Genomic DNA, 17074 nt, shown 5'->3' with positions numbered 1-17074 from the left:
ACAGAGGTACATCCTAACGTGGGAACATTTTGACATAACCTAAAAAGCAAGGCATTGAACTTCCCATTTACGTTACCAAGTTGTGGAAGCCGCACCTCATGGCTGAACTCTGACAAATGAACGGTTTGTAGTCAAAAGTCTGATTACTACACCTGCTTGTTTCAGAAATGAGCCAGAAATCTAAGCAAAGCGTCAGCTTCTTCTCTATTATTCACACATATTTTGAACAGTTTGCAACTCATTCTAAAAAGAATTCAAAGTTATAGTTATCTAGCTCATTTGCCTCCAGTTAATATTCTCTAAAATGGAACATTACGTTTTCCATTTGAACATTTGGAGGATGAACATTCTTTTTTTTAGCAGACTTTGTAATTTACTAACCTTACTTGATTGGGCGAGTATTGTACCCTGGACCTGAAGGGAGCATATCTGAGCTGCAATACAATCCCTCGTTCTTACCTCCGTTTACCCCCCAATGACAGCCAATTCGTTTATTACCTCTCTTGCAAAAAGAAAATGTAATATTGCCAGGCCTGATTCACCGAGGGTAAAATCATACATGTGGACTCAGGTGGCAAAAATCAAGGCAGTTCAGTTCCATATTGCTCGTGAAGTTCTCAATTAAGTTCCTAAGAGCTCTCTTGGTGGTCAGTAATACTTAATATTGCTAAACTCATTTATAATGGTGGCTTGGGGGACAGGTGACATACCCTCAAGGCCAACTGAGTTCTAACAGAAGTTTTAAGGTATTTTAGTAGTCTTATGCCGATTATAAAAATAATACATACTTGTAAGACATTTAAGCATTAGAGAAATTAGAACATTTGAAATGGGAGTTTTGTGATGGGGAAAGGGTCAGAAATGCCTGTTGCATGGATTGCCTCCTTAATCAGAACCGCTGCTTCAAAGCAGCTGCGTCCAGTACCCTGCTCCCGTGACAGCAATACCGAAATAAAAGGGTAGTTTTGTTACTGAACAGGCCCTTCTGACGGCAGGATCTGGGAAGAGCCAACAAGATGGCAATAGGAATTTTCACTGTTGTCTCTTTTAAATTCATCTGATTTGCAGAATATTTCTACAAGACTCCCTAAAAGGGGAAAATTGGTTCTGGGTTTTCCACTAATGTCTTTCCAAGCTGATGGTCATTTCCTTTGCCCAGTGCTAAAAGGAAGACTAGGTTTTGCAGAATCTTAATGGATTCAGCCATAAGCTTCCCTAAGAGCTATAGGCTTGTGGGACCTTATGTTCTATGAAACCTTTCAGATTGGGGAAGGAGCTAGAGTCCGTTAGAGCAATAGAATGAGCCCCAGTTGGAAATAATATGGTCCTTATTAAGCTTTGTGGTTGTACTAGGGGTTCCTGACTAAGTAGAATTTGATGGTGGCTGTGACTGGAAAGGTTGGGGAAAGTGGGGACAAAAATGAAGACCAACTTATCAAAGGTTCAGGAACACCTAGGGACACCGTTGCCTCTAGAAAGCTTAATCTCGCTTACTATTTGGCTGCTGAATGATACAAGGATCCTTAGAGTATGGCCCTTCGAAATCCGAAAATGTGTAGCGCTGTCCGTCAGTATTCATCCTAAGTACGAAACGCCACAATTCCTTGTGATTCTCAGAGAAAGTACGTAAATGTGGGAGGTGAACATTAATTAGGACACTTTAAAGTAAATTTTCCCTTGAAAAATCTTAGAAACAAATTGTTCCTCCTTTATTTGGAAAACCTTTCTAAATCTTCATCCATAAGAAAGGACTCAAACTGGACAAACACTGACAGCCACCACAAGTGTTTCTGCCCCTCTCCATGGGTGTGGCAAGGTCCGTGACTCTAGGCTTCCTTGGGCAACACTACTTGGCACAAAACCTATTTGAATCTCAAACACACTGTGATGTGTTTGTGCATTTATGATAATCCAAGGACAGGATATTCTTAGTCAACAGGCACATTGACGTTAGTAAGCCGTTTTCCCAGTGTGCGTAGCCCTGAACCTTGTTTTCCTTTGTCTATTACAAGTGTCCTTGATTTGAATGCATTTGAGAGACAGAATAAAGCTGAAGGCCTGGGGATGGTTACTGAGGAAGGAACACGTAAGTAACGAATGTGAAGGCCACTCTCTTCCTGAAAAAAATCTTAACTATTTCCCGTTAGAGCCCCTGCTCACTGCTTCTTGATCTTCAAGGACTTGCTCCATTTCAGCAAAATATTTCCATCAGTAATCTTGATAAAGCCACCCTCTGGGTTGGATGTGTTCGTAGAGCCAGTGTTAGCTAAAGACAGTTTATCGTGGTAGTTATGGTTTTCTTACTTTGTATTCTTCTGTTTTTCTCTCATCACCAGTCATTGTTCGTGAGCGAGGTGAGTCTGACTTTCTGGCCTGAGCTCCTACCATGTGTGACTCCTAAGGGATCCCATCTAATTGCCTCAGCTCCAACACATTTTAGGCTTGGTGGCTGCATGCCGAGTTTAACCCATCAGTTTGATGTTTGATTAAAGAAGAGTCTTCCATCTGCAAAGCATGGGTTATGGTCTGTGAACCATCCCTGCCACTAGCGTAGTTGTTTTCCTAACAAATGCATCCTAGGGCTAAATATTTTAGCTTCGCTGGTCATTATGTTGCGCAGCCTCAGTTCCGGGTTCATCAGGTTGATCAGCATTCTTCCAGTGTTCCCTTTCCTCACCATTCTCACACAGCTCTGGTAGCATTTTTGCAATCTTTTGCATCAGAAAGTGTTCTATGTTGAGAAGCAAGCAAATGCTTACCAGTATCCTGTTTTCAAGGTGAAAAAGTACTCCAGAATGACGAGTTCACACGCGATCTCTTTAGATTCCTGCAGTTACTTTGTGAAGGACATAACAATGGTAAGTGGAACAGATAGATTTGTCAAAACTATTTGACAAATAATTCATGTACAAAATTATGATTCAGTTCAGGAAGTCACATTCAATACCACCAGTTGCTAACTTAAGGGCAGCAGTTAATTCATCCCTAACTAAGAAACCCTATGTAGAATGACCTTTAACTCATGGTTAAAGTTATTTAGTGCCACCCAGGCTATGCTGTTTCCAAGATCTTCAGATGGTGAAACTAAATACTCAGCGCTTTCCTGTCAAGTCCCTGAAGGCTCATTAGGCCCAGTTTCTGGTGTCACCAAGATGGGAGGGCTCAGGTTAGAGCTCTGCCCTGCAGGATCCACCAAGACCCAAACAGGGTGCCCTTGTAAGGTTGTTCACCTAGTGTGCCTCGTCGGAGTTAACCTAAGAAAGCATGGCCAGCTCCCTAGGAATGACAGGGATGGGCTCTGACCCAGCCCTGGTGTTGTCAGACTTTCAGAACTTCCTGCGGACTCAGATGGGCAACACCACCACCGTGAATGTCATCATCAGTACCGTGGACTACCTCCTGCGTCTTCAGGTGAGTGGGCTGTGGATGGTGGCATGTCTCAGATGTGCTTCCAAAAGCTAAAGACAGTCACACAGGGTGAGGGACACCCAGGAGATAGTCAAGCCCCAGTAGGGAAAGTATTGTCATCTATGTCCACACACAATATGGGAAGTCAAATACAGTAAGTCCTCATCGTGATCAAGAGGTTCTGCGACTTTAAGAGAAAGGACTTACAATGAAGCCAGTTTTGCCATAGGCTAACAGGTATAAGCAAGAGTTAAGTTCCCACAGCATCTCATCAATATTATAACCAAATGACACTGAACAAAACAATGTTATTTGAGGCCCTGCTCTGCCTAAAATGTGTAATTGAATGTTCAAAGACTGACCTGGGGGAGATGGTTTAAAACCATATAATCTATTATGAAATGCTGGTTTCTTTTAATTTTGCCAGTGAAAACCTAGCCACAGTGCCCCAGAGCTTTAATACAACCTATGACTGAGGAAAGATTCTTCTCTGAGGAAAAGTTCTAGAAAGTGGTACAAATAAGATGAGTCTACAAGCTCTTAGTGTTGAGAAGTCACTTGGTTTAACTGTTTGAAGGAAAATCCAAATAATATCAGGAAAGCCTACACAAACACAAAGAAGGATTCTCTTTTCTCTTTGCTAATTCTTCATTCACTTCTGCCACTTAACAGTTTGTGACCTGGAGCAATCTATTTAACCTCCCTGTGTTCCAGTTTTCTCATCTATAAGCTGGATAGGACCCATATCATAGGGTGAGAGTAACGATTGAGAGGTTTGACATATCTAATAAGCTCAGAACATGCCTGCCACTCAGTGTTAGCTGTTATGTTGTTGCCATTATGATTTTTTGGATGATAATCATTATTCTCTTCCATGTACATTTTTTCTTGTGGGTAAGTTGTCTTATATCATAGTCACCCAGGTCCAGTGGTCCTCTCTCCCATCTGTTCTTTTTTGTGGAGGGGCATCTGTCCTTTAGAGATGCCAGGGACCAGCTACCTCTGTGCGTCTTCACAGAGTGCCAGGCTCCTGGCTTAACCAAGAGGTCACAGAGATGTAGGACTCTCTCATACTCTTTCCAAACATCGAGTTTAGCGACACTGACTGAAGCCTGAGAAAAACTAAACTCTACTTGTTTGTTCCCAGGAATCAATCAGTGATTTCTACTGGTATTACTCAGGGAAGGACATAATTGATGAATCTGGACAGCACAATTTTTCCAAAGCTCTGGCGGTCACAAAGCAGATTTTCAATTCTCTTACAGAATACATCCAGGTATGTGCTACAGAATGCATGCTCAAAAGCAATGGGAACATTTTCAACATTCCCGTGTTCTACATTCCCTGCAGAATATTCCGATGCACGTATGGACTGTGCATCTAGGCTACTGCTGACAACACTTCTTTTCTATAAATAGGAACCAGTAGTACCTACACTCTATGAGATGCTATGGTTTATGGGTCCTCACTGTGACTTGTTCATAGTGTTGTCACACTTGCATTTACCTAGTTATATTTTGCTTTCCCTCCTAGACTGAAAGCTTTTTGAAGACAAAAAACTTCTTATTCAATTTAAAATTCTTCATTTCTAGCAGTTTCTAGCACATCATAGGTATTCAGTAAGTGTGGTCAGTGGAATAGGGAAATGATTGCTAGAATGAAGGAGTAAAGGCATAAATAATGTTACCTTGAGTCCTGAGATTAAAAACAGAATTCCTGAGACCTTATGAATTTGTCAGAAATGAACTCTGTGGAAGAGGTAACTTCAGAAGCACATAGCCAGGTGCTATGGCAGATAAATCTAGACGTGAACTGCAGGTTGACTGTCTGGATCTTGCAGCATTCTTTTTCGGTTCACAGCATTCTCTCTTCATTGCCTACCATGGTCTAGCTACGATGAAAAGACATACTCGGGCATAATTTGCTATAAAATCAGTAGCCATGTCACCGTCCTCAGTGATGTTACATAAATTTTTTAAAGATCCATAGGATGGCCCTGGCTGGTTTGGCTCAGTGGTTAGAGCATCAGCCTGTAGACTGAAAGGTCCTGGGTTCGATTCCAGTCAATGGCACGTACCTCGGTTGTGGGCTTAATCCCTGGCCCCAGTTGGGGTGTGTGCAGGAGGCAACCAATCAGTGTGTCTCTCTCACATCAGTGTTTCTCTCTCTCTCTCTCAAAAGCAATGGGGGAAAAAATCCTCAGGCGAGGATTAAAAAAAATTAAAAGAAAGAAAAGATACATAAGATGAGTCAACTGGCACAGTCAGATCATATTTGATTACTAAGATAAACACAAAACTAAGACTGTCAACTTGAAAAGGAGGATTTTAAGGGAGAGATTGATCCTTGTCATCCAAGGATGGTAAGAGCATGGAGAGAGAAGCCTAGGAACAGGTGACTCATCTGAAGTGTCACACAGTGTGAGATGCCTGTAAGGATCATTGAACAGATTTGACAGGCATCTGATTTGCTCTCTGCAGAACCCATCCCAATCCTCAGAATGTCCCATGCAGCATTTAACCCAAAAGTAAAGGAGACACTTAGTTTCTTTCCACAAAGGATTTTGTTCCAAAAAGAATCCAGAGGCTCCTAGGGACCGGACACCAAATGTCCATAAACAGTGATTTTTCAACATGCTCACGTGACTTAGGGAAGCAGGCAGTATTTCTCCTGCTCACCTCCTCCCTGGAAATTCTGCCAAGACTGTTATAGCACATGAGATAGTATCAGTGTTCCTTTTGGAAATTTCTTACCCAAGAGTGATTTGGGAATTGATTAAAAGGTAGAAAAAATAAACTATAGGGAAGAGTTTAGGGTAAGAAATATCAGTTGAATAATGATCTGCAAAAACAGGAAAGGTTATTAACATGGAAAATGCCAACTGGTAGTTGTCATCCTTCTGTGTCTGGCTTTCAGAAGAGATAGTTAGAGATGGTGTTATACCTGATATTCAGGTTGATGTTAAGAAAATCCTAAAAGTAATTGGACACCAGGAATATTATTCAGTGTTTTGTTTTGTTTTAACTTGAGTAGATAGCCATGTGGTCATAGCATTCTCCATGTAGCTTTGCCAGGTCACAATAGATGTGCTAGGGCCTGATTTTCACATTGGGCTCCACGGAACCCTTGAGTTCCTCAGGACCCCTTGTAAGCAAGGTGTAGGTGAAAGTGGGCAGGAGTTCCTTTCAGTCCTGTTTCAACTAAAGCATTTAACTCTATTAAATAATGTCCTTCAGTGTAAGATTTTATTTGAAGAACGTATTCTAAGGCTAAAAGAAAATCTCTGGAAATCACTAGACTGTGGAATTCCTAGTGGCTTTTGCTAGTCATAGGATCCTATGATGGGGCGATGTTAACATCTTGGGGAAATATTGAGCACGTAATATGTGACTTTGGGGAGGAGCTATCTGTCCACATAAGCTGGTGTTACACGCCCTTCCTCGGGCCAGTTTCAGAGCAGCTCGTGCTGTTTAAGTGAAACAGGATGTCCTGCTCTCCGTAGGGCCCTTGCATTGGGAACCAGCAGAGCCTGGCTCACAGCCGGCTGTGGGATGCGGTGGTCGGCTTCCTCCACGTGTTTGCTAACATGCAGATGAAACTCTCCCAGGTACTGTGGCCGATCCCTAGTGGGTCGTTGGTGTGAAATGCTAAGTCAGTCCCCACCCCTTGATAATCTCGTTGTGGATGTGGCTGCTTGATCATGTGGCTGAAAAAGCCAAGCAGATTAGGTCTCATTTTTAAAAACCATGGGGTCTAAATGGGAGGCGGGAATGGATGCCCCAGATGGGCTTTTGCATGGATGCAGCTTCCTTCCTGGTGTCCCACCAACCAAGTTTTCATACTTGCCTCCACATTTGCTTTCTGTGGTACTAATCCCCTTTGCTTCCTGTCACTGCTTTGTCGTTGATAACAGGCTACCGCCCCGTCCGCCCTGTCGGGCGTCTGCACGTCTCTAATTCACACGCCCTCCCTCTCATCTTCGCTTCCCCCTCCCGCCCCATTTCTGCCTTTCCTTCTCACTCCCCATCTCTCTGGCAAGATGAATCGGACTCGCTCAGAACATTTATTATGAACAAATAAATGTAGTGTATGTAGGAGTTGGTCGTCTCTCTCCATGGCAACACATGAGGGAGACCTTCAGGATGTTTCAGGCTGATTAGAATAACATTTGCAGCATCAACTTAAATAATGTGTACACTGTTCAAGGCTCTCACATCTGCCTCCTCTCTTCTGGAATGTGCTATTTAACCCTTTCATTTTTCCCCTTTTGACTCTGGCCTTACGGGAGGAGAGAGTTCTCGGGAGGGCTGCTAATTCGGCAACAATATGTCAGCCGACTGACTCCTGTGTCACCCAGCTAGGGCAGGACGGTGTAGAGGCTCCAGAGACAAGAGCCTGGTCCTGCCACCTCCTCACTGGTGACTTTCAGGAAGTCACTTCCCTCTTCCGTTTTTTTGCTTCATCGGCTATAAAATATTGGGAGTTAGCATAGCTGACCTCTGAGGTCTCTTCCAGTTGTAATATTCCACACGTGTGTTTTGTATAAAGCTGTGACACACACCAGAAGTGGGGAAATCCCTCTGAAATTTGAAGAGCTAGACAAATAATTGTCTTCAGAGAGAGTCTGTAAAAGAAGTGTGGCCCAGATGCATTTTTTAATCTCACCCCCAGAGTGCCCAGCTCAGATCTTCCAGGGATCATTTTGCTTCTGTGATGTGGGGTGTGAAGCACAGTGCTAACTTGGCAATGCCCTGCGTGCAATGCTGAAAATAAAACCAAACAGATGAATATCAAACTGTGTGGAGGAATAGCCTCAATTATTTAACATTTTAAGGGACCAGTGGCACCAAGATCACCACCAACTAGATTCAGGAGAACCTACATTAATCCAGAGCCTAAATTAATACATTAAAAAAAAAAAGGAGAACCCACTTAGTGATTTTAATCTCAACACCTTAATTGGATTGCAGTAGTATCCCCAAAAAGATCATTTGTATTTCTCCAGTATAAAGAACAGCGTCAGCTACTAGAGATACCTGACAGCTCTTTGGTGGATTGGGTTGTTCAGTAGTTTTGGACAGCAAGTGGTACCCCTGCCACATTGTGTGAATGAAAGGAAAACCGTAAAAGAGTGCTATTGGCCGAGCCCTGCTACAGCAAGCTTCCTGACGCCACAGACAGTGGATGGTAAGACGTCCGCATTCACAATGAGAGGGGAGCTCATCCCCAAGACTGACGCAGCCTTCACCCAGCATTTCCAGAGCAGGCTCTCCTTGCTCACTGCCCTGTACTTTGCTGAGGGATCAGATAGCTCAGGGGTATCTCCTGTTTCTGTTCTAGGATTCCAGTCAGATCGAGCTGCTGAAGGAACTCTTGGATCTCCTTCAGGACATGGTGGTGATGCTTCTGTCCCTCCTGGAAGGTTGGGCTGTTTGGTATAACTAGGCATTCACACAAACTGTAATTGGTCCGAGCACTAACCATACTAATCGCTCAGATTGTCCTCCTAGCAGGTCACTCATGCCATATGACATTGGTTAGAAAACCAAATTTTCAGCAACAAAAAAATGAGTGAGGGGCACATGATCTGATGGACAAAGCCTGAAACCAACTCATTTTATGTCAATAGGAAAGCCAGAATGAACTGGGGAAAACCTCCAAGCTTTGCTCTTCCCTGTCCTCTCCCTCTCCCCATTGCTTTTCAGTACATCTGGCTGCCAGTGTGTATGCCAGCCATCTAGTTGGTCACCCTCCTAGGTCTAAGGGGATAAGAGGGGCACCACTTATTCCTATGTGTCCCCAATAATTTTTAACAAAACCAATTCCCAGGCCCCAGGCCAGATAAAAGGCACTGGTATAGCCTCTCCTCCTTCCCTCTGTTTCTATCCCCCTTGGCTCCTAGTGGTGTAGTCTTTATGGCTTGCTGCTCCCTCCTGCCCATTTCCAAATCATCACAGTCAGAAAAGAGCTGACTGACTTGGCACATAAGTCTTCTATAAATAGCTACCTGACCAGTTACACAATGGCTTGGATTTATTGATATATGTGTATGTCTTTTTGAACCTGCCTCACAGGGAATGTGGTAAATGGAACTATTGGCAAGCAGATGGTTGACACACTGGTAGAGTCATCTACCAATGTAGAAATGATCTTGAAATTCTTTGACATGTTCTTGAAACTTAAAGACTTAACCAGCTCAGACACCTTCCGAGAATATGACCCCGATGGGAAAGGGATTATCTCCAAAAAAGAATTCCAGAAGGCCATGGAAGGGCAAAAACAGTACACACAGTCAGAGATTGACTTTCTCCTTTCTTGCGCGGAAGCTGACGAGAATGACATGTTTAATTACATCGATTTCGTAGACCGGTTCCACGAGCCGGCCAAGGACATAGGGTTTAATGTGGCAGTGTTACTGACCAACCTCTCGGAGCACATGCCCAACGACTCCCGCCTCAAGTGCCTGCTGGACCCCGCGGAAAGCGTGCTGAATTACTTCGAGCCCTACCTGGGGCGCATCGAGATCATGGGGGGCGCCAAGAAGATCGAGCGTGTTTACTTCGAGATCAGCGAGTCGAGCCGCACTCAGTGGGAAAAGCCCCAGGTGAAGGAGTCCAAGCGGCAGTTCATCTTTGACGTGGTCAACGAAGGCGGCGAGCAGGAGAAGATGGAGCTGTTCGTGAACTTCTGCGAGGACACCATCTTTGAAATGCAGCTGGCATCCCAGATCTCCGAGTCGGACGCAGCTGACAGGCCAGACGAGGAGGAGGAAGACGAAGAAGACTCTCCTTACGCGGCGGAAACTGAGGGCGGCCAGGAGGACGCGTCCTTCGAGTCCGCCTCGGCCTTCGCCCTGGCCTGTGCCTCGGGCAAGAGGAGCGTCGCCGGCTTCCTGAAGAGGGCGACCCTGAGGAACCTCCGCAAGCAGTGGCGGGCGGTGAGGAAGATGACGGTGAAGGAGCTGGTGAGGGTGTTCCTGTCCTTCTTCTGGGCGCTGTTCGTGGGCCTGTTCCAGTTGTTCTTCGCCATCTTGGGGGGAGTCTTTCAGATCCTCTGGAACACGGTGTTTGGGGGGGGCCTGGTAGAAGGGGCCAAGAACATCAGGGTGACCAAGATCCTGGGGGACATGCCTGACCCGACCCAATTCGGCATCCACGACGACGCTGTGGAGGCTGAGAGGGCAGAAGGGACCGAGCCGGGCATCGCCACGGACCTGGGGCACTTCTTAAAGGGTGAGAAGGGAGATGCGGATCTCGTGTCAGATCCTTTTGGGTTGCACCCCAAGAGAGAAGGCGGCCTAAAGCATGGGCCCGAAGCGGGTCTGGGTGACCTCTCTGAGATTATCGGCAAGGATGAACCCCCGACGCTAGAGAGCACCGTCCGGAAGAAAAGGAAAGCGCAGGTAAGCTGACTTGTTTCCACCATCTCCCTAGGTGCCCAGAAGAAGACTTGCTACTCTATTTTGCAATCAGTACTGACACCAGTTCCCTCGGAGCCAGCGGTGTAATGGACACCAGCTCTCCTATGATTACCCTGATCTTATAATTCAGCTCTGCCGTGTCTGGGGAGAGCGCGACTTAAATGGTTGTCTCAGTGTCCAGTTGTTGAGTGGCCCTCAGTTTGCATGGTGGAGTTCCAACGTGATGACCTGTGACGCTCACCTTGCCTCCACACTCTCATTAGAAGGTTACTTCTCATGGGGGACAGGTTCACTCAGCGAACTGAAAGCATAGAAAACCAAGTATAGCATAAGATGAGACTTTCTTATGAGACAATAATTCTGCAGTGTCTCAAAGGTCCAGATGATACCATATAATTTTGCACAGCGTCCCAGTGAGTTTTATCATGATTGGGACATTTTCATTTTTGTGATGCACCCACTATGAAATTTGGACTTTGAGTCAGTCGACTAGATTAAGAGAATAAGCTAAGAGTAATTCAGAGCCCCTTGGTCGTGGATGTTGGCCCCTGGTCAACCCTTGGTCATGGGTGTTTCCCTCTGTTGCAGCATCCAACTCACAGCCCCTTCCTAGCACTAGAGAGAGTATGCGGAGAAATGTGAAGAGATCAGAGCCCAAAGACAACTTTTATTCATTCGTTACATTAATATTTATTGATTAGTTAATATGTGCTTGTCCCTATTCTTGGCTCTGAGAATACAGTGGTGAATGAGAAATGCACTGTTGCTATAATTTTGTAAAAAAGAGAGAGGTTGGACAATGAGTGTAAGCGTGAAGAATGCTAGGAAGGAAGCGTGCCAGGTGATAAGGAAATGTGTAGGAGAGAACGCTCCCCCGGCGTGGAGAGTCGGGGAAGAAAGCTTCGGAATCGGAGGCATTCTTACCATAGTAATTTATTTGCTCTCTTTTGCTCCCTGATGTAGCCCCGCGGCATAAACAGTGTTTGATACATAACAGGGATTCATTCAAGGCCTGCTCCATGCCAGGCTGTGTTCTGAGGATGTGAGAACTCAGTTAACAGGAAAGACAACATTTTTGCTTTAATGGAGCTTAACTTCTAATAGACGAAGACAACAGATAAGTAAGATAATTACCATTTGTGACATGCTAAAGTAAATGACCAAGGACACGTGTTACAGAGTGAACGTGAGCCCTACTATAAATAGGATGGTGAAGGCGGCCCTATGAGCCACGCCCTGAAAGGTATCTGGCCTATGGAAAGCAGCCACACTCCAGGCAGAGGATATGGCTGATGTAAAGGTCCTGGTGCAGGGAAGGGTTTGGAATGTCCCAGGGAAGGACATGAGGTCTGGGTGTTCAGGTGTCAGAACAAAGGCCATGATCACATCGGCCATGTAGACCTCGGTGGTCATCAGTCAGAGGGATTGAGAGAGCAGGGTTGTAGAGGATTGAAGACAAGGCAGGTATCCTGTCTGATGGAATCAGGTTCTGGTTTGCACCACCTCTCCCTGACCCCGTGGGGCAGTAGGACCACTGCCATGGGGCTCTGACAGTGTCCACAAGTTTTCTCTTTGAGTTGAATAATAACAGGGCGGTAAATTTTCAGGTTTGGAGTCTTTGTCTTGGCATCTCTCCAGAGTACCTTGATCTATAGCAGGACACTTACATTCCGTGACCCCGAGGAAAGCAGAAGCATGAAAAGAGAAAGCCACTGGGACTTGGGACCAAGAAGATGAAAACGGCCAGCGATGTGGCTCTTCACCATGAACTCACTGATTTGGGGAGACCTTGACTGATTGTTGTTTTTGTCTAGGCAGCAGAGATGAAAGCAGCACATGAATCAGAAGGAAAAGTAGAACCTGAGAAGGCAGAGTAAGTTCTTGGTAGCTCCGAGTATTCAAAATCCTGTAGAAGATAGTTCTTGATAGCATCTGCTGTTCTATTGCTATGGTAAACACAGTACTTGATTTCTAGTAATACAAGAAATATTTTGCAAGCTCTGGATACATTTCCTTTTACCCCAGCTATACAATAAACATAACTTTATAATCTCACTAGTAGGTCAGAGTTTCACCATCTGGCCAAATTATCAAAGCACCCACATTTCATAACGTTATATAATGTTGATGATGATGATACCTAATATATGTGATACCTATTACATGTCAGGCCCTGTGCTAAGTAAGTCTTTTACACAATATCTCATTTAATTCCTACCATAAATTTGGAGAATAGGTAATATTGCTAATTCAAATGAAGTCTTAAAAAATAAAGGACTTTTCTGAAGGAAAAAAATTGTTAAGCCAAATTTCACAAGAAGACTACAAACTTACATACAACTATTGTACACCTATGACCCTGGCTCATCAGAGTGGACACCACTCATTAAGTGCAAAGTTGCCGTCCAGGCACTTTATCACTTGGGTGATAAAGACCTGAGGTTCCCGGCACCAAGGAAGAATTGTAAGATTTCTCTTTACTTCGCTCCCCCTGTCTGGGCCGGGCCCCCCTCTGCCCTCCATGCTGACCGGGGTTCTTGCTCCTGCAGCATGGAAGATGGAGAGAAGGAGGAGACGGCCGGAGAGGAGCGAGCCAAGGCCCTGTGGGCAGAAGCAACAAAAAAGAAGAAGCGGCGGCGTGGCCAGAAAGTTGAGAAGCCTGAAGCCTTCATGGCTAATTTCTTCAAAGGGCTGGAAGTCTATCAGACCAAGCTCCTGGTAAGCGCTGTGGCCCGGGGACACCTCCGAGAAATGGCCGCTGGTTTTGGAATGTGCCAGGGAAGGACATGGGGTTTGCGCAGTTTGGCTAGTTCTCCTTCCTCGCGCTCTCCTTCCTCTTCTCACTTACCTGCCTGTTTCCTTTTGTGCTGGGGGAAGAGAAAGGGGATGACCTGGCAAGAGGCAAGCAGTGGAGACCCTCTCTGACCAGTGCTGTCTTGAAGAGTGGAAATGCCTCCTCTGAGCTGGGCCTACATGTGTGTCACGTGGGGACTTAGCTGCCCCTAGGCCAAAGTTCACGAGTAGTTGGATCATTAGGGGTGCAGAGAATATACCTACGGAGGTTAGGTTCTCACACTAGTCCTCCAAAGCTGCTGTTCCACATGCGATCAGCCCAGCTTGTGACAAATTGCCCACTGAGGTACAGCTGCTGATGGCCAGGACCACGCCTCCGCCGGCACCGGCGGGGAGACCCCTCCACAGAGACAGAGCTTTCCCCATGCAGCTACCATCCGAGTCCTCAAATGCTGATCCTTCCAGGAAGATGGCAGTGAGATTGGGAAGGGTGCCCCCTGAGAGGGGAGAGGCAGGGGCTGTGACTTACAAAGGGACAGGGACCAGAGGCCACAGTCTGGCTGCATGCAGGGTGGGAGCTGGAGAGACAAGTTTCGTGAGCTTAGATCACTCCTAATGTGCAAAGAGACTACTTTCTGTGTGAAGTGCTCAGTACATGCGTGCCCACACATGCACACACATGCAGGCACGCACATGCACACGTGTGCACCTTCATAGCAGCATTTGAGTATGCTAATGACATGTTTGGCATTTGGTTCCCTGAGGGATAAGCTGGGACTGGGTTCCTTTGAGCATCATTCTAAGCAGATTTTTTTTTAATCACCATTTCTAGTCTCTCCCCCAAATGAGCCCTAAGAAGGCCAGAATTGTCCTAGAAGACTGGTTACCAAAGAGTAGGACTAGGCCTGTGTAAACCTCTAGCCAGAAGAGATCTGTGTGAGAGAAGGAAACTCTCTTTCCCTTGCAAAGCTCCTCGCCATCTGCCTGTCCTTGTCTTTTCAGCACTACCTGGCCAGGAATTTCTACAACCTGAGGTTCCTCGCTCTGTTTGTAGCCTTCGCCATCAACTTCATCCTGCTCTTTTACAAGGTGATACTTCATTCAAGGGTTACTTGCTAAATATACATTATTTTTTTAAAAATAATAGAAATTAGAGCCAACATTCTAATATCTAAAGAAATTTCTTAGACAGTGGCTTCCAAAAAGGATGCTATCTTTAGCAGCGGAAAGAATGGAAAGACTGCTGCAAGGACAATGTTCCAGTAGTTCAAGGTTTTCTATTCATTACTTAAATTCTTCAGTATTTGTTGGGCATCTACTATGTCCTTGGGCCCTACACTAGGAACTGGGAGGCATTTCTAAATGAGTCATCCAGATCTCTCCTTGAGGAAAAAGGTGGCAGAGAACCATCGTTGTTGGCCTGTATGTACGTCAGAACCATTATGAAGGAAGAACTAGCAGGAGTTGGTTCTGAACGTGCGAAAGGAGGGAATGATCGAGAGAAATGAAGATTTTGAACATTGGTACACTGCAAGCACGTAATAAATGTTCATGGAGTGAATTAATGAATGATAGGTCCTGGACTCTTCACATAGCCTTCAATTGGCTATTCTGTCTTGCCTCTCTCCCTTCCTATTTAAAATGACCAATTTAATTTTTATAAAACATGCTTCTATCCACACCAACCTTCCACTCCATGAACTAATGGCTTTCTGTCACCTGTAGGAAGTTTACAGAGGGATGTGGCAAAACTTGGTTTTAAACATATGGAGGTTGAAGTGACTGCAGACAACGTTGAGGTGGAGATAGCCAGCAGGTGGTTGGAGCTGTGGGATGAAAGTCTCAAAGGTGTAGGTTTGGGAGCCATCTGTGTAGGAATGGCAGTTGAAGTTATAAATGTTGGTGGCACCAAAGAAAGAATGGAAAATGCTGTGTGTGCACCTATTTGTGTCTTAACTTCCTCCCAGGCCACAGCATTTTAGAGATTACCTCCTGGGGCACAGAGATTATAGCATGTACAGTAGAACTTCCCTGATGTTTAAATATGTTTGCTTTTTCTCAAAAGATACACTTTGTCTCCTTAAAGTGTTGTTTGCAATTATTAAAGATATTGAGGACTCCTAGGAATAAGTCACCCTAAAACCTCACACTCAGCACATAATGCTGAGTCACCCTTATCTGCACAGCAACATAAAGTACGTGGGGCGATCCAGTGGCCGAGGCCCTTTCTGATGTTCACAGGAGTGTGTGTCTCGGGCCAGGTCACTGAAGAACCTCTAGAAGAGGAGACAGAGGACGTGGCGAACCTGTGGCATTCCTTCAACGACGACGAAGAGGAAGAAGCGATGGTGTTCTTTGTCCTGCAGGAGAGCACGGGGTACATGGCGCCAGCGCTGCGGGCCCTGGCTGTCGTCCACACCATCATCTCCTTGGTCTGTGTGGTGGGCTACTACTGCCTGAAGGTGAGCTGCTCTCCGCTCTGAACCTAATCTGACTCCTTAGGGAGGAAGCATCGTTTTTTAACCCAGCCAGCCTTTTGTTCTCAAAGACTTTGCTAGTAGACAGGCTTGTGGAGCAGCAGCCTGGGCATCCCCCAGGAACTGGTTAGATCTGTACAATCTTGGGCCCCGCCCAAGGCCTTCGAAATCAAAATCTGTAATTTAACATGATCCTCAGGATCTCTGTATCCACACTCTAGTCTGAGAAGCCTTGCTCTGTGAGTCCCATTTCAGGCACCACTTGCTGAATTTCATAAAATTGGAATCATCGTGCTAAGTCACATGTGGACCTTGTAATGAGAGTTTCTTCTGATCTTTGAGTTTATGTTGGAGTTTTTATAAAAAAGCTTTTCACTTTTCAAAAATTATTAGGTTTTGACTATTCAAGATATCAGAAGAAAACTTACTGATGAGTTACTGTTTCTGTTACTGTTTATTGTTGATAACAAATCACTCCAAAACTTGGTAGCTTAAATGACATTTGATCTCTCTGACTCTGTGGACTGGCTGGGCCCATTTGAGCAGCTCCTCTGCTCCCCATGATGGTGGCTGCATCAGCAATCCGCTGGGAGTTCAGCTCGGCCAGACCGTCCATGCTAGCACACACTCATGCCTGGCACAGTGGACAGGTGACGTCTGGCAGGCTGGGCTCAGCTGGGGTTTCAGGGCCCCTCCATGCAGGCTCAGGGCATTGCCCTGTCCATGTGGCCTCTGCACATTCGCTCTCCAGGCAGGTAGCTGAACTTCTTGCATATGGTACCATGGAGTTTCCAAAAAGAGCACAAAAGTAAAAGCTGCCAGCCCTTCTTAAGGCCCAGGCCCAGAACTGCCAGTGTCATTTCTGCTGCATGCTGTTGGTTAGCTCAAGCCCAAGGGCCAGCCCAGCTTCATGTGGCACAGGGGTGCAGAGGGCCACACAAGGGCATGAATACTAGAGACCCGGTTCGCTGGGCCG

General features: G+C 45.5%; 1 protein-coding gene across 1 annotated transcript in view; it reads left to right on the top strand.

Annotated features, from left to right (window-relative positions):
- The window catches only part of RYR3 (ryanodine receptor 3), a 472179-nt gene that overhangs the window by 438047 nt on the left and 17058 nt on the right, over positions 1–17074 (top strand). Inside the window, exons 81-91 of the mRNA XM_081119125.1 lie at positions 2013–2086; positions 2763–2858; positions 3323–3411; positions 4556–4684; positions 6911–7015; positions 8749–8830; positions 9483–10810; positions 12643–12701; positions 13378–13546; positions 14624–14710; positions 15883–16083. Coding sequence (XP_080975251.1) covers positions 2013–2086; positions 2763–2858; positions 3323–3411; positions 4556–4684; positions 6911–7015; positions 8749–8830; positions 9483–10810; positions 12643–12701; positions 13378–13546; positions 14624–14710; positions 15883–16083 — 2419 coding nt within the window. The remainder of the gene's footprint in view (positions 1–2012; positions 2087–2762; positions 2859–3322; positions 3412–4555; positions 4685–6910; positions 7016–8748; positions 8831–9482; positions 10811–12642; positions 12702–13377; positions 13547–14623; positions 14711–15882; positions 16084–17074) is intronic.

Source organism: Miniopterus schreibersii, assembly GCF_964146895.1.
Source record: "Miniopterus schreibersii genome assembly, chromosome: 1".
NCBI lineage: Eukaryota > Metazoa > Chordata > Mammalia > Chiroptera > Miniopteridae > Miniopterus > Miniopterus schreibersii.
The sequence above is the reverse complement of the archived record's forward strand: the minus strand, read 5'-3'. Positions and strand labels throughout refer to the sequence as shown.